General features: G+C 34.6%; 2 protein-coding genes across 2 annotated transcripts in view; one reads left to right on the forward strand and one right to left on the reverse strand.

The window, feature by feature from the left end:
- The window catches only part of LOC128991422 (26S proteasome non-ATPase regulatory subunit 1-like), a 256,979-nt gene that overhangs the window by 72,065 nt on the left and 157,594 nt on the right, over positions 1 to 27,320 (reverse strand). The gene's annotated exons all lie outside the window — the stretch shown is intronic.
- The window catches only part of LOC128991423 (dopamine D2-like receptor), a 71,166-nt gene continuing 52,188 nt past the window's right edge, over positions 8,343 to 27,320 (forward strand). The window contains exon 1 of the mRNA XM_054414285.1: positions 8,343 to 8,782. Coding sequence (XP_054270260.1) covers positions 8,383 to 8,782 — 400 coding nt within the window. The 5' untranslated portion in view covers positions 8,343 to 8,382. The remainder of the gene's footprint in view (positions 8,783 to 27,320) is intronic.

Raw genomic sequence — 27,320 nt, forward strand, 5'->3', positions numbered from 1 at the left:
TGCCGTAGCATCTCAAAAAAATGAAGATTTATAATTTAAAACGAAATTTTACGACAATATTTTTCCAAAGTGGTTTTAAGGTTCCTCATCCTAGAAGCAAACCTGTAATAAGCTTATTTTGTTCATTTTTACCAAAACCTGAATTTGGTCAAGATATACTCATTGTAAATTTTTTTTCATTGATTAGTTAATACACCACAAGTCAACACCAAGGGTTTTAAAGTTTGTTTCCATTCAGCATAAAAAATTATGTAATATTAAATTAGTTGCCATCATTGGTCTTTTTGTGAATATTAAGGCGGTAGTTACTTTCTTATAATGAAAACTAGATTGCAAGTATGTTATAATCATCACAAATAAAAGGAAATAATTGATATTTTCAATATTAAAAACTCTGTCAGCAAAACTGATATCAAATAATTTAATCCTGAATTACACTTTGGTACAAGATTTCTAATGTAAACACAAGATAATCCACAAGCTAAAAAAACACAAAAATCAATGTCTGAGAAATTTACTTCCAAAAATTGTTGCTAACGAATCGTAAACCTGGAGAATCGCACATTATTTAAAATTCTGAAGTGAGGAGCAATAATAGGATTTTAAACAATATTGAAACCGTGGTACTCAACAATATAATTACATTAATATGTTTTACAAAGGACATTATTTTAGGCCCATTATGTTGGCAACATTGTAACCCAAGACCAATCACTCTCTCGCTGATTACAAAGCTTAATCTCAAGATGGGTTCAACGGAGGGAGTTCGATGACAAATTATACTCGCCAATCACGTGATTGGACTTTTCGTCAAGTATTTTCAATTATACTTGTTTCCAGTTCATACTAAAATCAATAAAATTGTCTAGGTACCCGAGTAGTTATATTGTTCGTCTTCAAATCTGAAGGTCACTGATTCGCGTCCAAGAGGGATTTTTATTAGAGCAAGATGCTATTTATCATTGCATCATCGTTTAATGATGCCATTTAACATGAAGTCAACCTTAAGATGGTAACCGTTTGGTTACCTTTAAAGTTATTTAGGCTTAATGCAAAAGGCGTGAAAATACTAGATAAAAAAATATCCTTTGTTCTTGACAAATAGTTACTTTGGTATTATACCGACCACCCCGAGATCGACTTCCAAATAGGATTTTAATTAGTGTAAATTAAAAAATCTTCCAAACCTGACCTAACAACCATTAGATTAGGATTTTTGTCCTAGGACGCTAGGCACGAGCCCGGAATGTTTTTCACATTACTTCAGGCTAGACCTAGGGGTTACGCCATTATGACTTAGATAAAATCTATTGGTGATTTGGCGGGATTTGAACAATGGACCTCAGGAACCGAAATCCCGCGCTCTAACCACTAGACCAGGTATCTTCCCCTTAGGTTAGGGTTTAAATTATTAGGAGTGGTCGTTAGGTGCGGTCGGTATATTACCAAAATACCGACAAATATATTCAGAAATATGTCCTGTTCATGAAATTTTTAATTTCGACATTTTCTGTCTTCAAAATACAATGAACCCAAAAAAATATCTATCAAAATCGTCACTACTCTTTCGGACTTGATAAAATAACTACTTTTTATCGGTACTATCAGGTAAAACTATTGAAAATTGAAAACTTTAACGGAGGTACATCGTCCTCGTTTAAGGGGAGAAGGAAAATAAATAGTGAAAGTTGAATTCCCTCAGATAACTGGATACCATTAAGAAGGCCAGCGCAGCCATTCATCGTAGCCTACCCTCCTGGACCGATTCCCTGTCAAACCTCCGACATAGCTAATCTCAAATCTAAGTGTTAAAGGTCTCCTTTCCCCAGGGCTTCAATAAACGTTTTTAGATTTCGATTATACTGTTTGGAAGAATTTCTCAATGTCTTGGTTAAAAAAATTATTTCTGTAAGAATTGTGACATAAACGCATATGAGGTTTTATAGTAAGCAATTATTTTGAATTACTTAGGAAGGTAGATTTTTAAATATTCTGTTGATTTGCAATGCAAAGGTTAACTAAGCATAAACCTTACAGGACAAATTTTATGGCCCTGAAAGCTAAAAATATTTAATCGGATATTTTTATTGAACATAAGAGTCAAAGGACTGCTGTTCGCCATACCGCTGCAAAAATGCTGCTTTAAATACAAACATAAATGCTTTGACATGGTATTTATTTTGATTCCCTAACCTATAAAAGTTAGCTTTTTGAGGATCTGAATTGGTTTGTTTCTTAATTAAATTAGGTAGGGTAGTAATGTGGTTTAAAATATTTATAGAACTTGGTAAGGTTTCGAATTGTGTTAAAGTACTAAGTAAATAGGTTTTTTGTGTGACGAAAATATAGTTTATCGCGTAAAACTTGCATTTTCAAGTTCTGGCTCCTTTCGGATATTCGAACAGAAAACGGTATCATAAACATAAACAAATGACGTAACTAGTCTTAATGTATACTAAGAACCATAATTTCTTAAAGGTATGTTTTTAGGGTTCCGTGTAAATACTAATGCAAACCTGTTTATTTCCAGGCCAGTCATTTGTTTATGTGATGATTCATACCGCTTAATCTCCTTCAAAAACCATTACTCCTAATGATGATACAATGAAAATGCGTTCATTTCGACAAAGTAACAATTATTGTATTTGTATTTTATTTCCGAACGCGGTATAAAAACGTATCATACTACTTCAGTAATAATATAATATATCAGTCGCTCTCAATAAACATTGCAATTTCATTATAAACGTAGTAATCACAGCATTAATGCACGCGTTGGCGACTCACGCACTGCATATTAGTGCCGATTCACAACATTTTTCCAATTACGCTTCATTTGCATTTCCACCCTCAATATTCTATTTTCAACCTCTGGCTACTTAAAATGGCCAGCGAGTTAACAGGCTAATGACTTTCGACCGACGCTTTCTAGGTCATCGATTTCAGATTGGTATTTATTGGAGCTTTTAGACTTATAAAACACTGGTTACTCTATCTTTTTCATCTGGATTTTTTCTAATTTTAGCAGTTTAAACGAAACCAAAAACACAATTTAGTTTTACAAGGCTTAAAACAACTAAACACAGTTTCAGTTTTAAATAAACCGAAAAGGTATATTGTTCATTAGTCCCAATACCAAGTATGGGATAGTACAGTATACTAAAAAGGTTATCACTGATGATAACACTGGTCTGGTTGCAATTACAAACACATTGGGGTTGGCTGGTTTCAGTTATAAATTTGGTATGTGTGGATAATTAGTTTTATATTGCTATTACATGTACTTAACTGAACTACTCGTCAATAGCAAGCATAAAAAATGTGTCTGAGCTGATTTAATTAATTAATATTCCAGATGGTTTGCAATCTTAGTTCACAATCCATTAGGGTGCTCTCTACTTAATTCGAGCTTAAAAAGCATTACTTGTCATAATCACAATCCGCAATTGTGTAATACAACAAGTATTTTATTTAAAACACCCTTCTGCAAGTGTCGCAACAATAAAATACGTTCAAATTCCAACTAAAAGTTAATTTAGAAAATGTTCGAAACGGGTATTGTGCATTTCCCCAAAACTGCATACCAGGTGCAGTGTCTAGATTCAAGCAACGGGCCTTTAAATATTCCAATACACCCCCTCCCCTACCTGCAGACGGCGCAAATTGATTTCCCCCCTCTCAATGCACGCAGGCCCATCACGGCCGGTATATTTGTACATCAGTTGACCATTTTAATAAGGTCGCCCATATTGTCAAGATCAAACATTGATGTTGATTAGATTTTAATGAGATTTCAGTAAATTGTTTCGTTTTGTCGCATTATTTGGCAGTGACACTGGGAAATGAGTTTTGCATGCGATTAATTGTGTGACATTCAAAATGTAATACTCTGAAACAAGTTTGAATCTCAAATGTGTATTTGATAAAAAAAACTAATTTACTGCCTATTCAAACATCAGAGAAACTAATGTAACACTTATAAATAAATGATTATTTTATTTTGTTAGTGAAATTATTATTTGATATTCTCTAAATAAAGGTGTTATCATCAGCATTATACATGTTAGGGGCTTTTACACGGATAAATAAATAAGTTTTTTGACGCTACTCAGATTGCAATTTTTTGCTGAATTAGACACATATTAACAACCGGGTCCCTTTGACACTACTCAGATTGCAATTGTTTGCTGAATTAGACACATATTAATTAATAACCGGGTCCCTTTGACACTACTCAGATTGCAATTGTTTGCTGAATTAGACACATATTAATTAATAACCGGGTCCCTTTGACACTACTCAGATTGCAATTGTTTGCTGAATTAGACACATGTTAGCAACCGGGTCCCTTGACACTACTCAGATTGCAATTTTTTGCTGAATTAGACACATATTAACAACCGGGTCCCTTTGACACTACTCAGATTGCAATTGTTTGCTGAATTAGACACATATTAATAACCGGGTCCCTTGAACACTACTCAGATTGCAATTGTTTGCTGAATTAGACACATGTTAGCAACCGGGTCCCTTGACACTACTCAGATTGCAATTTTTTGCTGAATTAGACACATATTCGCAACCAGGTTCCTTCACTAAATATATCTATATTCTTTAGAAATCACACCGCCATACCTGAAGAGGTAACGACACTATTTTATTCCGGAAGAATTTGAGTTTAACAGCGTTTTCTGCGTGTACACCCTAGTTTCACAAACCTGCCAAGCCGGTACAGCTAAGCTATACATTGATACAGATTCACATGAGTTTTGTCAAATTGCTAAGAAGCGAGGCCACAATAAATTTAGCTACACATCGATGCAGATTGCCTAAGGGTTTTTTGCTGAGCAACGAGACCATAATATTTAGCCAAGCTATACGGCGATACAGATTCAAAAATTGCAGAGTAACAAAACCACAATATATTTAGCTAACAAATCTACTCAGATAGAGAAAACCAACGGAGAAAAGGCGGGAAAAGACCACCTGTAGAACAAAGTGGAGCCGCGACCGCGGGCTGGCGCGAACAGGGAGGTAGAGGGGGTATCAGTGGTTGTGGCGGGGAAAAGGAGAGTTTAATGAGTTTTAAAACATCACTAATGAACGAGCGGTCTACATCAATTAATAGAGGGTTGCGGGGCCTTCTCTCTTACAGACGGGGTTTTCTCCAAAAAGCGTTTATCCCTTAACGGGATATTGTTGCTGTCTGAGATAGACATGAATAAAATATTCATGGCTCAGAGATATTTTCCGATATTCATTTAAATTGCACTGTTTAAATATTAGAAAACTGTTTTGTGCTCATTTAAGTTCTAGTTATTTAATTATAGCAATGTAAGACTGAAAACGTTTTCAAATTCCAAATGGATACTTTCGTAATTGACTTGTGTTCAGAGGTTTGAAAGTGAAGTATTGGGCGAGTGATATGCAAGGCGTGACCATTGTAATTGGTCCATTCATAAATTTATCAAAAACTGTAAGTAGTCTAATGGAGGCAGTAAATATCATTAGGTAAAACAATAATATATTAACTCACCAAAACGAAACACTGCTCTTAAATCATGTCTTACCTGTAAAAAGCAAAACATGAAATTAATACTTGCTTAAAACATGTTCGGCTTAAATTAGAAATCTTTCTATATAGACATAGGATTCGCAATACGACAATACATTTAATCACATTCTTTACCAGACGTGTATCAATTAAAATCCATATACAATCTAACTTAAGTACTACAAGGGTATCTATTAATATATATATATATATATAAGCTGATTAAAGGGTGGGCTTAGTATAGACGTAGCTCTGGTATGCTTTGTAGCCTTAGTTGCTTCAGTGTGTATGGTATTTATCTTTCAAATCCAATCTGTAAAGATATATGTAGCGATTGGTGTTAAGCGGTATTGCTGTAAAGCTAAGGAGCTGTAAGGATGTGCAGATAATAGAGCCTTGTAGTTACATAAATACAGTATGTAGCTTTAAACCTTTAAAACTGTAAAGCTGCCACTATAAGGCTGTCTGACTGTATAGCTGAGGAGCTGTAAGGGTGTGTTTCTGAAATCTATTAAGCTGTGTACCTGTAAAACTGGGTAAATTTAAACCTGGCAGGTATAAAAGTAAGTAGTTGTAAAGACGCGTGGCGGGTTGTGTAGCAGTAAAGCGGTGTAGCTGTAAAACCGTGCTGCTGTAAAGCTGCGTAGCTGTAAAGATGTGCTGTTGTAAAGCGGTGCTGCTGTAAAGCTGTGCTGTCGTAAAACTTTGCTGATGTAAAGCTCTGCGGCTGTAAAGCTGTGCAGCTGTAAAGCGGTGTAGCTGTAATGGTGTGTGGTAAAGCTGTGCTACTGTAAAGCTGTGTAGCTGTTTCACACTATCGCGAGTTACGCCCCGCTGCACCCCAGCGGTGACAAAGAACAAAAGTCGATCCCTGCTACTGATAGCTCTCCTGGCCCGGCGTTTCATTCTCTCATTTTCTCTCACGGGAGGAAATTATATTTCTAGGTTTTCGTTAAAATTCCTGCTATTTCAGTCTCCTAAAGTAAACGACGAGTTTTAATTCCACTACAGGAAAATTACTGATGGATATAGTATGTTTGTTGAGATAAAAATCTTTATTCGCATTTAAAATTAAGCTGTTTGCACTTTCAAAGCATAAACAAAATGTTTACAGACACCGATTCTGTTAAATAAAGGGAGATGAATGTATCATAATTCACCTTACTTTGTCATTTAACCACATAAATGTTATTTTTCGCCTAAATGACTGACAGCGTTTTTGTCATTTTGTGTTTTCAACATGGTCATCATAATCCAAAATATTAATTAAATTGATGTAGGTACATGAACTGTTACTAAATAATTGCATTGCAATATAAACATGTACTATTACTGCTGGTTTGAGAAGTAAGTCCATGTTTTGTATAACAAAATTTGACTAAATTACTCTGAAGAAGGTAAACAAAACATTTTATTTTCAATGCCTATTGGAGATTGCAAGACCTTTAATTAAAAGGGATTATACAGAAAAACAAAGCTCGTTCTACACGGGAAACTCAATTTGGAATAATCCCTCTCGTATTCAAAGCTAACAAATATTATTGGACAGTTAGAGAGAGACAGGATGATGTTGAGAAGGAGGGGGGGTGGCAGAGCCAGAGAGGATGTACAGGGTGACACAAAGGAACCGGACGTTTTTTAAACAGCTGTTCCATTGTTGTTGCACGTGGTAGGAAGATTGAAGATATGTCATTACCTTCAGTGAGGCTTGCCATTTTTGTTGAAATGGCTCAGTGGACCCTAGACCATCGCGTTTTCGCATACAATACTTTAGTCCAAAATGGCGAATCCATCGTCAAATCCAGCGGGAATTTAGTCGACATTTTAATATTGAACGCCATGGAACGGTTCCAAGCCGAAATACGCTTTTAAGATGGGTTTCAGGGTTCCGAACAACTGGGAATATAACAAGAAAGCAACCACCAGGCCTTGTTAGAGCTTCGAGAACACCCGAAAACATCGCCAGAGTAAGAGTGAATTGAATGAATGTTTCCTAACAAGGTGATTTCTCGCTTTGGTGACATGCCGTGGCCGCCAAGATCATCTGGCTTGTCCACTAGTGATTATATCTTTTGAGGGTTTCTTAAGGAGCGTGTTCATGCTCACAAACCACGCACTCTAGAGGATTTGAAGCTTACAACCACAGAAGATATCAATGGCATTCAACCTCCTGACCCGAGTTTCAGAGGATTTTCAGACCAGAATTCACATTTGTAGATAAGTACATGGCCGCCGTATGCATGACGTCATTTTAAAAAAATGACGGTTTTGTAACAAATGGCAAATGTTTACCTTACTATGTACAATATTAAAACCAGTTTATTCCTTTTAACTACTGTGTACTACTTATTTAAAAAACGTCCGGTTCCTTTGTGTCACCCTTTATATGGTGGAGGGGGAAGCTATACGTCTGGATTTACTTGGGCGATACATCCTCTAGCGCGATTCAAACTGGCCCTCAAATGACTCCACGAGCTTAAGCTTATAAATTACATTGTTACACGATCATGTGCCGTTTTAATAGAACATAACCTTTGTAGGCCTACATGCAATAAACTTATGATTGAGCTAGTCTCTTTCTACTCTATATAATAAAATACTAATATGAGATTGTAGTTAATTGTATTATCACTTTGTTTAATGCGATTTTTGTATCATTTTCAGAAAAATGACGAGAAAGGCTGAACATATTTTCCAAGGAACCAGTAGGTAAGCGTCACACTAAATTCTAAAACATAAAATTCCACTTACAAAAAAAACACAACCAATTTCCTGTGATGCAACGAACATGATAAGAAAGAAGAAATGCCTTAGAAAAGTGCGGAAATATGAGTGACCGCGAGTGGACGTGGTCCAACGACTCGTCTACAAGTGCGGTGGTGGGGGGAGATAATTCGACCAATCGCGGCGCGGCGGAGTGGGGGCTAGCCAATAGAGTGGTGACTAGTGCAGTGCTGGTGGGGGGAGAGGAGTGGCCAGTGTTTAATTCGACCAATCGTGTGGTGTCTGAGTGGGGGCCGACCAACCAGGAGGGCGACAACTGGTGGGGACTACTAGCTCTGGCTTTGGTCTTCGGAACAGCAGCAGGCAACATTCTGGTCTGTCTGGCAATCTCCTGGGAGAGGCGACTCCAAAACGTCACCAATTACTTCCTGATGAGCTTGGCCATCACTGACCTGATGGTGGCCGTCCTAGTAATGCCTTTGGGGATCCTCACACTCGTCCGGGGTAAGCACTAATAAATGTTCAGCCCCTGTTTATGTTTATTTCCTTTCACCTAGTCCTACATTAGCACGTACGATTATATTTTTATGTCTACATGTAATTTAATTTTTTTGTTAACGTTAACAACAAATTTTAATCAATAAACATTGTATGCCTTTATAAATCTAAATAAAAATATGCTTGAATTACGCAAAAGTCACGCAGATTTACAATAGGATTTAGCATTTTGTGACTAGTTCTAAGGCTCCCCTAACCGATATCATTAACTTCTACATTGTTGGGAAGGACGAGGCTTTAATTGCTTATTCGTATTCATGAGGTGGGAAGCAATACCGTATCCAAGCTGTCCTTGAGTTGTGGGTTGCATTATGCAACTGTCCAGGATATTATTTTGTAAAACCCACCTAGTGGGATGCGGTGCTTTATATCGAATCATCGAATACTAAAGTAATTAGTATTCAGAGTAATTATATTTTCATCCAGAGAAGTAATCAAAATCCTGTCAGAATGTACGTGCTAACAAAAACCAGGCAGTAATATAAATGCAAATTGTATAACTTTTTGACACTAAAATCCCCGTTGTTCCCCCCGTCTCGGATGAAGTGACCATCTTAATTTACGTCAAGCAATCTAAAATAGGGCCGTAAATGTTTGTAAAATTTCGACCACATACTAAATATAATATTACTATTACTGGTGATGAAATCACTTAAAAACACAGTGAATGGAAACTTGATGCAGCATTATGAAATTTATTTCCCCGCAGAGGCCAAAAAATGAGTTTCATAAAAGAAAGTTTTATGGAAAGTGGGTCGTTCACCGTTGTTTTAAGATTTACAAGTCAATTCAGGATAAACATTTACATGAAAATATCTCCGAGGATATTACCATAACTAATTCAATGTCCCCGTGGCTCGTCGAAGTGACATTACCGCCAACTTTATTACCTTACTCGTTGTTTTTTACACTGCAAAAATTACATTATTGAATTACACAACAGTTTTTATATTGCATCCAATAAAAATAATTATTTTTATGCAAATTCACATTCTAAATGCAATAAACGTATTTCCCAGAAAAGAGATAAAACTTTATTTGTTTCCTTCAATAATTATATGTCGAAATTATACGTATAAAAATTCATTCTTAACATTTCAATACTACACCTATATTTAACAGGCATATGAAAACAAGCGAACTGTTCATTTTAAGCTCTAAATCCCTCAGAGGAGCGTTGATTCGATCCAAACATAAATAAACTATGTGTAATGGTTGAAAAATATTGATAAAGTCAGAAGGTTTATCAATGAGAGGTTTAAATAAATCCCGAGCATACTCAACACCGGCTCACAACAAGTCATTCTACCAAACTCAACCGAATACATCTGGGACCCTTTTCCCCGTATGCATCTCTTAACGGTGTATTTTGCGTTTTCCTCCCCCTCTAGCTTTTGTGATTTGAGTTTTCCTCGTTCGCGATCGGTTAAAATGGGAAGAGCTTTTCAAAGCTTTCACTTGTTGAAACCTGCTAGGTACAAATAACTGTTTTTCGTATCTTGCCTCTAGTAATATACGAGTCTATGATACGTTCTGTGTTAGAAATTATGGACAAAACATTTTTACTTCAATTTTTAAGCTAAGGATCAAAATAAATGTCAAGTTAATCAAATACATATAAAGTAGCAGGTAAACCTATTATTTGTCTGTGTGTCCGAATGATACTAGTGCCCACCTTCAAATGTAAAGTCTGCTGGTTCGATCCAAAGCCAAGCCAATTACGAACCCGAATACGATTCTCTCCTTGGATAATCTACCAATTAATAATCCCGGGCCATAAAAAGCGTAAAAAAACAAGCAATACGATTCTTTGCTATGACTCTAGATTAATAAAACTAGCCATTGTCAATTGAGACATCACGTAACTTATAATAGGAGTTATAAACAGGGTTTTTGAAAAACCAGAGTCTCACCAACTCTACAACAAAGGTACAATTACCAGGCCAGCGACAATCGCTGTACAATTATTGCGTTCGTTGTGTCCTTTGGCGGTCGGCTTTTACTGGAATGCCCTTTCATTGCCAGAAAATCCATTTTACGTTCTATTGTGAGTCTACAGATAACCATTCAGTTGAAAAAAGACGATAGTTATTTTTCTTGGTAAAGTGAAATACAATTTGGGAGTTTTTTACTTTTCCTGAGCATTGTGACCCTATTTACGATTTAGGTTCATTAAAATGTGACTAGTTATACACATTAATATTAAGTAATATTAATTTCATAGGAGCTTAAATATTTAAAATATATTAAATATCTAGAAAGCAATTTAAAGAATTTGTTTGAATCCACAGGTTAATGTATTAATAAATTAAATTTTCGTTAATGTTTGCTCAGATAGTCAACGGTCACATTCAATGTAAAATTAGGAATTTTATTCAAATACAAACAAAGAAAATAGTACCAAACAGATATCGTAGTTTTAACTTGTATAAAATAATCATTTTACATACTGAATATTATTATTAAATACACAAAATAGCAAATAGCAGTGTTATGCTGAAAAGTATAGAATAAACTAAAAATTTGAACGTCACAATACTTAAAACAAGTATTACCACAAATATAAACGCAATTCCAATACCCATGATCTAGAAAATTCGAACATGGAGGAAAACTCCAACAATAAGATGTACGGTGGCGTTCCACCACTACTCCGGGAAGATCCCGGCTTACAGGCGCTTTTGAAAGACTTACAAATCCGATTTTACAAAAGCTCCCAGGTACAAAAAGGCGGAGACACTTTGACTATTTGAAATGCAAATACAAGCCACGAGGGAGCCGGTCCGGGCAAAATACATTGTCATCGATCTCTTTCCACACTGTTTGTAATAAACTTTTGAAACGAAAAGTCACTAAACGTGTAGCATTTCAAAATCGGACACGGTAATAATGCTACATAAATATGCACGCAATTTTGTAAAACAATTAGAGGAAGCAGTCTTTTGTATTAGTTTCAATACGCTTTCGGGTTTACAAATCGAATTATGTAGTACAGATTAAGATGAAAGCTTATCAGGAGTGCTGTGAATTGCACGCCCATCAATGTATTATGGGGATTGATTAAATATACTCAGAGCTTTGTACTCTCTTTTCGTAAAACTGACGGATGCATTGCACGACGTCCAAGTGCCACGACGTCCAATAATATTTATTCAGTGCCACGACGTCCAAAACATAATTTTTGAGTTGTTGCACGACGTCCAAGTGCCACGACGTCCAAAAGTACAGTAACTGCCAAAAATATAGTCTTTCTACAAGCTTTGGACGTCGTGGCACTTGGACGTCGTGAAACAGCGCACTATAGAATTGTAAAAAAGTAACATTTGCACGACATCCAAAGTCGCTGCCAGTTGCACGACGTCCAAGTGCCACGACGTCCAATAAATATTTGACTGTTGCACGACGTCCAATATAGCTCAGCGCTGTTGCACGACGTCCAAGCTCCTTCATGATGACCGGTTACGATGACCGGCTACTTGTAGAACACTGTGTAAAATGCTTATGGAGCGTTTATTAGTTATATATACATGGGTATATGTTCTTGTTCAGAAATATATATACTATGAATATTTGAACCATTTATTGAAACATCATAAAGTAAAAAAAAAACACAAAGAGAAAAAATAAACAAGGCAACAGTTGGAAAACTATAAGGTTTACATGGTTTGAAAAATGATGAAATTTTGTTACCAACCGATAAACTTCATTATGTTTGGAGTAAGCTTTCAAAATACTTATTTTTTCAAGACTACATGAATGTACATTGATCAACATGATCTTTGAAAACTATTTTTTATACCCTCATTTTAATTTTTACTCGTATAAAGAATAGAATGCCTTTTTCGAACTGTTTTTAGGCTTCAATTAAATGTTCTTATGTCGCAAATATGTTTATTCACTTAACATTGACTTAATTTTATTTCAATAAATTTTGTGTTTGTGTTTTCTACACCACTTATAAAATTGCAACCAATGAGAATATCATTTAAATAAGTTGTACACAGGGTTCTTTTGTTTCCCCAACTCTAAAATACAACGCACATGAATTGAAAATGTTATAGGTTTAATAGTACTGTAGCGAATCGAATATCAATAAAGTTAACGTATAACAATAAATTTACATATTCCTAGATTATAATTGAATGTGTTTACGAAGGAACACCACAACCTCAAAATTCAACATTACAGTATATTTACTCAAGATTTATTGTTTTCATATAGCACAGTTGATGTTGCCAACTAGCGTGGGAGCGGAAGTCTTGATAAAGGCTGGTTCTCGGAAAAGTACCTACCTAATAAACTTGTAGTTTGAATGAAACATTTTTTTTATTTTGTACAGGATTCATGGGATCCTCAGCATCAAGTACAAACTGCAAAATGTGTGTCGAAGGTCTGATTAGACCTTCCGAGATTTAGACCTTCAGCAACTGATCCGTTTTTTACCTTCCTTTTATTTATTCTTTTTCATGTTGTGCTTCATGTAACATACATAGACTAGAGGGCCGCTCATGCCCTTGACAAATAAATTAAAATTTTCGCACAAATACAAATCAATACCGTCTTTAGACAATAATTAAAAAATAAAATTTATAAACAAACCTACCACGGCATATTCTTGAACAAGTATGCCTACAAACCTACGATAAGCATGTTTGTTATTATTATACTTAACCTACAAATGCTATGACTTAGGGCATACCTGCTTTCCTAGATAAAACATGCGAACCAATTGCGAGCGCAACGTGAACTTAGAAAAAGACTAGGTACTGTAGTAAGAATTTACAACTGTGAATTTCTCAGAATTGATTGACAGTTCAGACGAACCTATGGCCACAGACTACGGAAACCTACAGTATTATTGTATTTACTGTATTTGTGTTATTGTGTTAAAATATAAATAATTTTTATAAATATAAGAATAAAAGAATTTTTGAGGTAAGAATATGTTAATCGGGGATGTCATCTATCACCATACCAAATTTCAACCTTGTCGGTTTAGTATTTTTCGCGTTTGCTTGTCACAAACATCCATCCATCCAACCATACATCCATACATCCATGGTTTGCACTGTAAACAAAAAGCTATCACAATCGTTCCAAACTGACAAATAGAAAAAATAGGAAAATATAAATAAATATGGAAAATAGGGTAATTTTCTAACATATTTTAGTGAAATTATATAATCAGGCAAATGGAAATTCACACTACAGATTTGCTGTGGCAGGGGGATTATATTTTGGTTTACACAAAAATAAATCAAAACATAAACCTCATAACACTCAGGAAAAGGGCCTAGGTATATAGGGCAATGATTATAGAATCTTAATTATTTCCTATATCCATGATGAATGATTTCTTTTAAAACGAATTATTCCCAGTAAAATATTAATTATTACAGCATTTCACAAAAATAGAACAGACTCAGTATAATCTAAATATATAAAAGGCAAAGCCCTCAATGACTGACTCACTCACCCACTCACTCACTCACTCGCTCATCACTAATTCTTCCACTTCCCATTTACCTAGGAGGCTGAAATTTGGTACACCGATTCTTTGGGCATTAAATAGGAAAACTAAGTAGTTTTTATTATGATCGGGCTTTCGGGCTCCGCCCCAGTGGCTCTGGAGTTTCCCATGATAAACCTTATGATTTTTCATATTCAAAAGGAATTTCTTAACAGCTGTTTCAATTAAACAAGTTGGTTCTGTTCTATTATGTTCAATAGCATTAAAGTTACAAGGATTACCAACAGGGTGCAGCACTATTATTTTTTTTAAATTTATGACTACAGCCAAAATGCATGTAATAAGTTTGTTCTCAATGGAAATAAATAAATTCATTTAATCATTCATTTAATTTGCAACCAAAAGGTGAGTGAGCGTAGCGAACGAACTTCAACCTGGAAGCGAGTTAGCGCAGCGAACGAGCCAACCTGAAGGCAAGTGAGCGGAGCGAACGAGCTCCAACCTAAAGGTGAGTGAACGTAGCGATTGTACTTCAACCAGGACGTGATTGAGCCATGCGAACGAGCTCACTTGTGAAGTTAAACGGGGCAAAGCCCGTGGGTTCAGCTAGTAGATCATAAACATAAACAAACAAATGAAGTAACTAAAAGAATCATATACTAATGAAATTACATTAACATATGGTTTGACAGCTACATTTAAGTAATGTAAGATAATGTTTACATTCGGGCTGGTAACATCATTATTTTAAATTTATAATCCTTGCCCTCTCTGTTCTAATATTCGTGCATTATTTAATACTAGAAAACCCGTGCGGCTCAATGAGCCGCATAGTATGGAACATAACTCCGAGGAAAACATTATGCTTAAATTAGAGTAATTCTAGTTACATCTTAGAGTTGTTTAAACGCTTGTTAGAAACTAATTTTAAATATTTCTATTTGGGTCGTAAAAGGTTTACATACATTATTTATGCTCTCAGTTTTAACTTATAACTTCTAATGAATGCTAAACGATCTGCTTCAATTCGAGTTAACATATTCCAACAAAGTTTTTCCAGCATTGAGAATTAAAGAAAACTGTTGCCTTACTGATAGCCTGTGTTAAGTAATTTATGTTTGGGTCATTTTATTTCTTTGATTTGAGACTTCCCTCTAATCAAACTAATTTTCTCCATAGAGAATCCTGAAAAGTTGGGTGAGATCAACCATTTCATGTACTCCATGTTTTACCCACAAACTCTGGGTTACCTACTGGACAGCCATAATCTGCTTATAATAGGCTAAAGCAGCAACATAATTGAAAGTTGGTTAACGTATTTTAACGTGTTGTCTGTCAGTCACAGCATGTGCCCCGCATCAGAACGTTCTCACGTTGTTCAGTGGAATTCCTCTTTTAATAGCTGCCCCAAAGTTTTGAAAGTATGGATTCATATGTCGAAATAGGTTGGATAACTCTTGTAGCTATAAAATTTGGATATGAATTTTCATTTTCTCTTTTTGAAAAGCGTATATTATTTGCCTCTTCTGAATCATAAAAATAAACTTGACCCTAACTTCTCGATTGTTAAATACATAAACACCAATTTCTTCACTTATGGTTGGTCATAATATTGCCACTAAAACTTTCAATAGCAAATGAGTTTTTGAAACTTCTTATTCTTTACTTGAAATGTATGAATCGTGTTGGTGAATTCAGTCCAAAAACTTTGTATAAGTTTGTCCGATATACGGGCAACATAACATATAAGAAAACAACCCATTTGCGTTTTTCTCAATTAAAGTAGACCGAGTAAAACAAAAGTTTACAATAAAAACATAAGGTCCGCAAAGGTTTGGTATAATGTTACTACTTGAACTTATCATAGTCAAGTCATTATTATAGTTTATACTAAATCTTTGGAAATTTCTCGATCCGTCAGTGTCAGAAGTAAACATTTCTTGCATGCATTCATTTGATCTGTGATTAGGCAAGTTTACTTTACCACCGTGAAAACACTATGTGCTTCGTATATTTTTTTCACTTCCAAAGTAATTTGCATAGCACAACTGTCAAATATTATTCATCTCACCAAGTGAATTTGTATCTGGATGGGTATCTATTAGACCAGGCCTCTCTTTTTCTACTCTCCTCATACGCATAAGATATCTTATTATTAATTGTCTCCTCCTCTCGTTTTCAATATTTCTTCTCTGATCTTGAGGCATTTTCTGTTCTTCTAACAAAACTAACTTGGTCTTAACCTACTGAATATTACAAACATTAATATTTACTCCCAAAAAGCTACTTAAGTTTCTTTTTATAAACGGCTGTTTTTTGTTTTTAAATTTGTTCTGTTTATTTCTTATGGGGAAAACCCGACCTTTGAGAGGGTATCACGCCCTTAAGAGTAGGAATTTTGAAACTTTAAAACCTTATTGCAAAACTACATATTGAGACGAATATTTTGACACCTTAAACGTTGAAATTGGTCCACAAATAAGGGAGGAGTTGCGTTAACAAAAAACTGCTTCACGTATTATATATATAGAATAGATAGAATAGATAGATAGATAGATAGATGGATGTTTGAACCAGCTGTGTGGAATTGTGAAATCAAAATTCAATTGACAGTTAGTTCTGGTTGTTTACATTTTTAAATTATGTAGGTTTGCTCTTGTTACCGTGGATACCATCAATCAATATTTTAAAATCTCTCACCTCAAATTTTTGAAAGCCCACGGGGCAGAGCCCTAGGACAATAACGAAGAGGGAATAGTTGTAAAATATGTATCCTCGGAGCTGTAGCTTCATTTGCGTGCAATTTGAGCCCAGTCGGTTCAGTACTTTTTGAGATTATCTCATACAAGCACACAGACACACACACACACACACACAGACACCACCTCTTCTTTATAATAGTACTAGCTGTAACCCGCGGGCTTTGCCCCGTTTAACTTCTTAATTTTCAAGATTATCTCGTTCGCATGGCTCAATCACGTCCTGGTTGAAGTTTGTTCGCTACGCTCACTCACCTTTAGGTTGGAGCTCGTTCGCTACGCTCACTCACCTTTACGTTGGAGCTCGTTCGCTGCGCTCACTTGCCTTCAGGTTAGCTCGTTCGCTACGCTAACTCGCCTCCAGGTTGAAGTTCGTTCGCTACGCTCACTCACCTTTTGGTTGCAAATTAGCTGTTGTCATAAATGTAAAAGAAATAATAGTGCTGCACCCTGTTGGTAATCCTTGTAACTTTAATGCTATTGAACATCATAGAACAGAACCAACTTGTTTAATTGAAACAGCTGTTAAGATTCAATAATTCCATTTCTCATAAGGTTAACATGGGAAACTCCAGAGCCACTGGGGCGGAGCCCGAAAGGATTTTTGAAATAAGAATATGCCTATATGTTAATCGGGAATGTGAGCTATCATCATGCCAAATTTCAGCCCAATCCGACCAGTATTTTTCGAGTTTACTTTTCCCATACACACATACACACATACAGCAACCACCTCTTTTTTATAATAGTATAGATAGATAGATAGATAGATTACTATTATAGTATTATATATTGTCTGTGCTATGGCTAAAATACGTTTTTATTACTGCATCAGCTGGAGACACTCTCTGAATATACCAACCATTTGCAACCATTTGTTGTCAAACATTGATCTCGTAAAATAGTGAAATTATTTTTCGTATGCACTAATAGAGCAAGGTTTGTACTAAAAGAAAGCCCTTCATTTAGTTTAAAAAATACATGTTTCACAGGAAACATTTTTAACCATTGTAGTAACACCATTATAGCTTAAAAAATTGGTAAGTGATAGTTTACATAATATTTAGCACATTTGACAAACCTTTTTTGAATTCGTCATATTATAAGTGTATGGAAATTCATATATCTGTGTATCAATATCTACTTATCTCATTTCTGTTCAATGGAAGTTATATTATACAATTTCATTGATACCTATACTTAAATGGAAAGTCTTACAGATGTTATAAAACTGTGCATACATTTTATCTTACGAGTAAATTTGCTACCAATTGATATAGTATGACAATTCTATTCTACTGCAGTACTTAGAATTCTACCACTACTCACATTAAACCTACCATATTTACTTTTGGGCTGGTGATTAATTTATTGTATTAATCATACAATATAGTGAATAGTGTAGTCATTTATTCATTTCTTTTCTATGACATAGCTCTATTTTGTAGAAATCAATTATACAATCATAACAACAGAAATACTGCATCATTACATTTTACGGTGACATAGTATTTATTTTACATATACAAAATTTAAGCTAATGCAATAACTAGTTCAATTAGAACCATTGAATATTGAATAATTTAAACATTAATCGTAGACGAAGCTGTTGACAACTTTCAAACAGTTGACTAGGCCTAGTTGCCTTCAATAATTGCAATGCGAACTGTATGGACTGAGGTCGGCAAACAGTGTTCACAGTGTGCAGGCACTTTGGACGTCGTGGCACTTGGACGTCGTGCAACAGTCAAATATTGATTGGACGTCGTGGCACTTGGACGTCGTGCAACTGGCAGAGGCTTTGGACGTGGTGCAAATGATACTTCTTTACAATCCTACAGTGCGCTGTTTCACGACGTCCAAGTGCCACGACGTCCAAAGCTTGTAGAAAGACTATATTTTTGGCAGTTACTGTACTTTTGGACGTCGTGGCACTTGGACGTCGTGCAACAACTCAAAAATTATGTTTTGGACGTCGTGGCACTGGAAAAATATTATTGGACGTCGTGGCACTTGGACGTCGTGCAACACTCCCAAACTGACTATAAAGTTGCAACTAATTCTGCGAACTGCACGAGTTGAAACTAGTTTACGTACAATGTAAATAAACTCGGTCAAAAGTATATTGTACATACAATTAATTCAGAAAAATCAAAACAGCCTATCATACTACATTGAATCATTTGGATTAAAATAAGAAATATCTGACGTATAAACGTTGAAGAATCAGAAATTTATACTCAAAATACATTGGAACACAGCAAATGCGGAAGAATCGAGAGCGTCTGTAAATCAAACTAAGTCGGAAAATCAACAGTCATAAGATAAAACAGCGCGTGCTGCACGACATTAGGTAGAGCCGTGGTTATATTGGGTGAAAACACGCGTTGGGCACACACACAGACGGAAACTAACGCACACATAAACATGCACACAAACACAAATCAACGCGCATTATACAAATGACAGTCAGTCAAGTCGTCCACATTTTATCACTATTTGCCTGGTGTTAACCCGGGCTTAACCACAATACGCAGTTTAGAGTAGGTCTTCATTCGCTATCATATGAAAATGCAGATTCATTTCTCATGGATACTCCATTTAGAGTATAAAAGAGTTGTCCAGGAAGTTACAGCCCATATATCTTGGCTATAACTTGAAATATTATGCTACATTCAAACAGCCCAATTTCAATCAAATAAATTCATATAACTTTGTAATTGGATTTTCTTTCTAGTCTAAAGAATAATAATCCGTTTTACAATATCCAATACACATCATTGTACATTAGTAATTTATTATAATCAATCTTTCTTAAATCCAAAAAGGTTTAATTACTTTAGAGACTAGTATGATTTCAATTTTAACACTGTATATTTTACATATCATAAAAGTTTCTTATAATTAAGTAAACTATTTATCTTTCTTATAGAGACCAGAATTGCTTTAATTTATTCGGGAGAATCCAACTAAATTGTACATAACTACTTAAGGTGGTGAATTAGATTGGATGTTTAGTTTTAAACACGTCAATAATTAGCTCAACGGAACTACCAGTACCTCAGAGAAACTAATTTTCCTTGAAAAGAATAATCAGCAAATTCAAAGGGACACTCAGTGAGCTGTTTGCCAAAACAATTGTCAAAACAAAGGATTTTGCAACGTAAACGAGAGTGAAAATGAAGAAGAACAATAGAGCAACAGGTCCGAACAACAGGTGCGACGGGCGTGAGAGAGCGCTTGCCTTTGGGATTATACCGAAGCTGGATGATGGAAGGGTGGAACTTATAATTAGAAAACAGATTGTGCGAAGTGGAGAATATTTTGGCGATATTTAAATAGTGTAAACAGTGAGAGACAATTAAGAGTCTTAACGAGAAATACTGTATAAGAAATTACCTTTTGAATCATCAAGGAATCATCTTCACGAATTAGGCACTATAGGTTGTATTTTTATAGGACATTTTTATCATTTGTGGTGGTTGGTCCTTTTCAGTAATCCTGTATATTGCCACTCCGGTAAGTGGCGGATTATCGAGAGCCAGCTGTATTGTGTATTAGAAAATAGGTTACTTGTTAGAAGTTCTCTCTGATTACTATGTTCTGCCTGCCTTTTGTGCACAAATCATATGTTTTATTATATTGTTAATACTCTATTTACCTTTTTGTTTACATTTTGTCAGTTCTTAGAAAATCATGTTCATTAAACCATCTCTTGAATTTTATATTTTTTATTCCATCAATTTTACTATCTACCATTAACATTATTGGTCCTTCGAGCCGGAACAACAGTATATCAAAACACTTGTATCTATCACTGAGATTTTATTTATCAAAATTTATTTTTATGTCTACCTAAATTTGAACATTCATAATCATCATGGCATCACAAAACAGAAATTAAGACTCATATAAAAATGAAAACATTTCATACAGCAAAATCTCTTGACTGTGTTATAATATATAGCTAACACTATGTTTTAGAAACCAAATCAAAGGTATATTTGGTGCAATCCGAATATAAATGAACATCGAAGACTATTACAGATAATACGAAACATACACAATTAAATTAACAGCTAATTCATCAAATACTGATCACACATGTTCCACACAATAAACTTATTCATTCGATATAATCAATCGAAAACATGTCTAATTTGTAGAATCGAGTTATTAATTAACCGAAAACGAGATACAAACGTTCAAATTAAGCGGGCATCACACAAAGGCCCGATTGTGGAGTTGCGACAAAACAAGTAAATTTAATTTAACTCTCCGATTAATCCCGAACTGAGATAAAATGCCAGGAATTAACAAGAACAAAACCCCACACTGTTTAATTAAACATTCGCATTCCGATGATTCCCATTAACATGTGATTAGTCATTTCCGTTTTTGTGTTTATGCGCAAATAACTGCATGAAATCCATCTGTTTGTGACGAGAATCGTATGTTTGTGTTTTACCACAAAGTGATTTCATACTCGATGGACGTCAATAAAATCTGTCCCAATTTTGCTAACGACAATGTACGTTTGCTGGCACAGGATTAATTTCAAACAGATTTTGAAATTCGTGAACCTCTAGTTTAGTATCGTATGACCTTGGTGGGTGGAGTATTTTTTCTGTTTTTTAAATTGGTTATTTGTTTTCTCGTTGGGAAATCCACAGCTTAGAGCGGACTCTTTACCCCAGGGTAACTGTATTCACAAATAAAAGTCAATATAGAATGGCTATAATAGAACCTCAATACTTTATTCCAACTCTAAACAACATACCGACAACACTCCCGTTTTTCGTTATTGCAAATCCGTATTTATTACTACATACCAACATTGGTATAAATCAATTTAATACAATCTATGAAAACTACGGTATTTTCGAAATACCCCTACCACAGCAGGCCTAGAAACTAAGCAAATTTCCTATTTCCGGATTGGATGTTTATTTAAATATTTCCTTCATTCCCTATAAAAAAACAAATGTTCAACAAGTGCTTGGGTTTGCTGATAAAGGGAATGTAATAAGGTGTGTTTTAGAGAAATGTTAAAATCATATTATGAAATAGGTAAATTGCCAAGTTTGATCAGAACACAGTACATACAAAACAAGCAAACAACAACTAACTGCTGTTAACATATAATTCATAAGAATGAGATGGGAATTTTAAATTGGCATTTTATTTTATTCCACCCGTAAATATTTATTTTACAAAAACGCTTCGATGTACTAAATTATTTGTTTTTAAGCCCTGTAAATGGTTTTGATAGAAATGTTAATGTTACCCAATTAATGTTAACCTTATTAAACCTCCAATAAAACCCTGTCCCATAGTTCGATCACGTTTATTCGCGAAATCGTTTAAATAAATCATTTACACGTTTGGCCAAATTTCATCGAGTTTGATAGATTTTTAATTGAGTTATGGTGATAACTGGTACATATATAAAGTCAAATCAATGTAATTTAGGCCTCTAGTGCCTCTTAAAACGAAAAAATAATCCTGAATCTAGGTCTTACCATGAAACCTACGGTAAAACCTATCCCCTATAGGAAATTCGCTAAAATCACAAAAGTAAAACACTGGAGCGCAACAAAAGCTACAACTCGGCCACAAAAGTTGGAGAATAAAGCCGCACACCAACTTTTGGCCAAAAGGGATTTGCCGAAATGAAGTCATCACGGAGGGTTTAATGCTAACGTTTTCACACCAACGTTCGAACCGCGTAAGCAAGTTAGGTTGGCCATCCGCTGCATTTGTGATTCTAATTCCCCCCGACGTCGCTTCGGCTTTTAATCAACTGTTTCAAGTCCCTTTCGTTCAACATCGGCTCCGATGAAAATACCGAAACAATATGCTTTCCCTTGGTGAAATGTGGAAACGTTGGTATGGAGATTAGTTTTTACGATGTTTTGTCAAAACGATACTAAAGTTTTACAAAATAAGATTTAATTTTTAAGTGTATTAATACTTTTAACGAATTAAATTAATTGATAAGTTAAGAACAAAATGTTTTCTTTACGGAATTGACAATGAGTATTTTTATTGAAATTATGTTAATAGAGGTTAAGTTAGGTTTTATAGTTAGGTAAGGTTTTCTGAGGTGGCAAAGTTGGGTCAGAATAAAAATAAGATTAACCTTACAAATATACACCTTAAAAAATAAAATCTCACATTACTACATTTATATTATTTACCCCATGCAAAATAAATGCACAAAGGTTACAATCCAACTGGAATCGAATGTAGATAAAAATAAACAGTAATAAATGAGATGGGCTCTTCAAAGTACGTAAATTGTACGAGAAAGCCATCGAAGGAGACAGTCTGGGGGTTTCAAAGAAGTCCATTAAAGTTTTACTGCCGTCTGTGATGTCAAAGGCCCCGACTATCGCCACGTATCGGGAAACTGTCACTCAAATTTGATTTATCGGGGCCTCTCCCATCCAGTGTCAAGCAACGGGATCACAAAGATTGTTGACAATTATAAGTAAATTATGCACACCAGTATATGGTAACCACTAGGTAAAACTTTGTCACTGAGGATTTAAAGTCTAATTTATATTCCCCACTAAAAGTAACAGCAACATATTTTAAATTTAGGTGCAATCTTTTTTCTATACTATTTACATTGATATAGGCAGCAGTTCAAAGAACTATTTTCTAATGGTAGAGCACAAGTCCTCAGTCCCAGAGGTCCGAGGTTCAAATCCTAACAAACACCAAAGGCTAAAAAGCTATGTAATAATGCTGCGAGCTGCGACCCTCTTGGACTTAATTAAGTTGTTTTTACTGTTTCGAGCTGTTGTCCTAAAGTGTAAAGGTAAGGCATGTAAAAACATAAAAATATATGTAAACATTAGATTAAATTTATTCGTGTTAAGTTTCCAAATATATTATTGTTATTTATTGTTAATTTTAGCTGTTATATTTATTTTCAAAGATATACATCAGCTTATAAAGTTTATTTTTTATTTACTAATTTCTTTGCACCTAAAAATGTTGCTTAACACGTAAAAAAGATTGTCAACCCTAAATAAAACCCCATAATTTTAAATCAGCCAACGAAAATCATCGCCATACGTATAAGTCCAACACTCCACGTGTGTTTAGTTTTACGTAATTATTCCTGGCTAACGCCCACTATATGTAGCCTACATAATACATATAAACAAAAAAGTAGTTTTAAAACACTACACCGAAACAATGAACCGTTCTAGTGAAATTGCCTTCAAAATCTAACGTTAGACGGTGCGCGCCGTGGTATCTGGAAGTAGGCAAAACCCGCAGCACACCCGTGGACCTATATTGCCTGTATAACGCCTGGTAACAGCAACATTAATTCAATACAGTGCCATTGTCACTGTCATTGTTACTGCCGTATGCAAGGTATATGCGTCTCCACACAACAGGTATATTGTATCCGAACAAGCGTATCAGTAAACAATACCGATCATAAGTATTAGAAATTTAACACAACCACCCCTGAAAAGTGTTCTTTTTGCTTTTAATGAATTGCCATTTAGCGGGTTTTCTAGACGACATTTTACAAACCACACTGCATTTGTGTTCAAGCGAGGATTTCTTATAAATTACAAGAGTTCCTGACTAGTAGTAATCCTTAGAGATAAAGTATTGTTATTCAAAACTTAGTTACTCAAAACGAGACAGTTAGCTTAACAAATCGCTTGGCAAAACAACTATTGTCAAAGTATAACAGTTTATCAACGTGGTATTTGTCATTCAAAATTTGGTTATCCGACATTTAGTTGCATTATACAAGCATATTATATTATGTTCATAATGCAAGGTGAAATAATGATTAGGGTGGGGGGGGCGAGCTGGTCTAGTGTTAGAGAGCGGGACTTCGATCCCTGGGGTCCCGAGTTCAAATCCCGCCAAATCACCAATATATTTTATCTAAAAGATAATGCCGCAACCCATAGGTCTAATCTGAAGTAATTTGAAAAACAATCCCAGGGTCGTACCTAGCGTCCTAAGACAACAGGTAAAATTAGGGCAGAGGTGTCCAAATAACTTAAATAATTAAGTCTTCAACATTTTATCATATTTGTGACACAGATATTCACAAATTTAGCAATCTTCTAATACTTTTTACAAATTTATCAGTAATTTATTTAGAGGTTTTTACATCATTATACGTAGGCGAAGGTTAAGTTTCATAATTTATCAACCAGATATATTCACATTGCCAATAATTAATCGCACTTGTATTCCCAGACGGAACAAACTTTTCACATTCATCACTAACGTATCCAAGAGGGGATCTCTTATGAGGCGCATTGAAACTATTCAATATCCCTTTATGTAGGGAATAAAGAGCCTCTTTATGGCTTTCCTGCTGGGAATGTCCTCCTTATTGATTTCCTCAAGTTCTTTGTTTAATGTTGCTTACGCCGTGTAACATTGTCTCCTGCAACTATCGGGGAATTTTAATATTACGAAATTTGTGATTGCATTGTGGTAAACTACATATTACGCTTAAATATTTTACTATGATTTCTATAGGTCTATTAATACACTAACAAAGTTAACAATCAATAATTTTAACAGAGGAAGGAAATTAATAATGTAAATTGATCGATATGTTTGGTGTATCTAAAATAAATTCCTAATCAAAACTACATTATTATTTACCAATTGGTTACCTATATTGTTGGTACTATTTGGTAAAAACAGTATATATTTTACTATATTTTTTCGTCACTGACAATTAAATAGATGAAAAATAAAAATAAAATAAATAATTTAAAAATATTAAAATTAAAAATAATCTGTAGAAAATGTTTTCTAAGTAGGAACTATTTTTTTAAATATTACTGTACCAACACTAGGTTTTTAACGGTGGCCTTGTATTTTAAAATTGCTCACGAATATTTCTACACCCACTCAAAACAGCCAATTTACAGACAGTATTTTATGGTTAAACTCGCCAACAAGGTACTAAAGTTGTGAGGTAAAACAGCAGTTAATAATAACTGCACTTGACGTAGTCTTAGCACAGTACACTATTTTGTAGCAAACTTCACCACTTCTTCTTTTTAAACATCAATTTACCTTATGTAGGTAAACGGATATTCTTAAAATATTCTTATTCTTATTCTAGTCTTATTCTAATTATGAGTAAACAAAATATTTCAAAAATACAGAACTTGTTAACAGTATAAGTGTGAATTAATCAAAAAAATATGCAATACTTTATTTATTTTATTTAAGGTTTATAAAAAGAATCAACACGTAAAACACAAATAAGTTATATTGTTTGAGTGACAAATCTATGTATCAGTAAAAAGTATTACACAAAATATTTATAAATATAATTTGTGTGATTTGTTAAAGCATTAGGATGTAAATATTTTATCATCCTAATCATAGTGTTTATTTGAAGGTACAAAGAAGGATCCAAATGATTGTAAAAGTACGGTTTTTATTATTGAATCACGTATATATTTTTTTAAACCCGACTTTGTTTTATTGTAAAGCTAAATTTCAAACGTAACTTCAATTTATACACTTAACATGATAATCATACACCTTATAATTCAATTTAAACCATTACCTTAACACTACTAAAAACCATCACACGCAATATTATTTGTACAGTTTTTAATGTAGACAAAGATAGAGTAATAGACTCCACTTGTTCCCAAAGGAAGGTACAAGAACTAAAGATGTGCACAAGATGAAGCACCCTCGGGAGGAAACGAACTCGCGCCAATCCAAGTGTGGAGTGTACTTTACGCGGGAACGGGACTAACTTTGGCGGGAACACGGTCTTTCCTGGAACTCTACCTTGGTTCGGTTCGTTTTATATATACAAGCCGTAATGAAACAAATTAAAACATTTGCTTGCAAGATAAAAATTTGGGCCACAATCAAAAATATTTCATGTAAAAATAAGTGTCTGTGTAATCACAAAAACCAACGATACAATAATTCAGGTTTTGTAGGTTAAGTGGTGATGTATACTCAAAAACAAACGCGAAAAAATCAAATATATTAGACAATAGTGAAATATTTAGCTTTCCATTTTATATACTTGAACTTTTTTACTCTAATGTAAAAGGGGATATTTGTGCTAAAGATTTATATGGTTCTATGATCACATAATTAAATTATTAGAGTAAATTAAATTTATATGATTGTAGGGTTGGACTTGTCAAACACCAAATTATTATTCTCTAATAAACGATGGTTTGAACACAATTTACAATCAATTAAAAACATATTT

The sequence above is a fragment of the Macrosteles quadrilineatus genome, unplaced genomic scaffold (genome assembly GCF_028750875.1).
Source record: "Macrosteles quadrilineatus isolate MER2022 unplaced genomic scaffold, UCM_ALF_1.0 Scaffold_4__1_contigs__length_99947679, whole genome shotgun sequence".
Taxonomy (NCBI): domain Eukaryota; kingdom Metazoa; phylum Arthropoda; class Insecta; order Hemiptera; family Cicadellidae; genus Macrosteles; species Macrosteles quadrilineatus.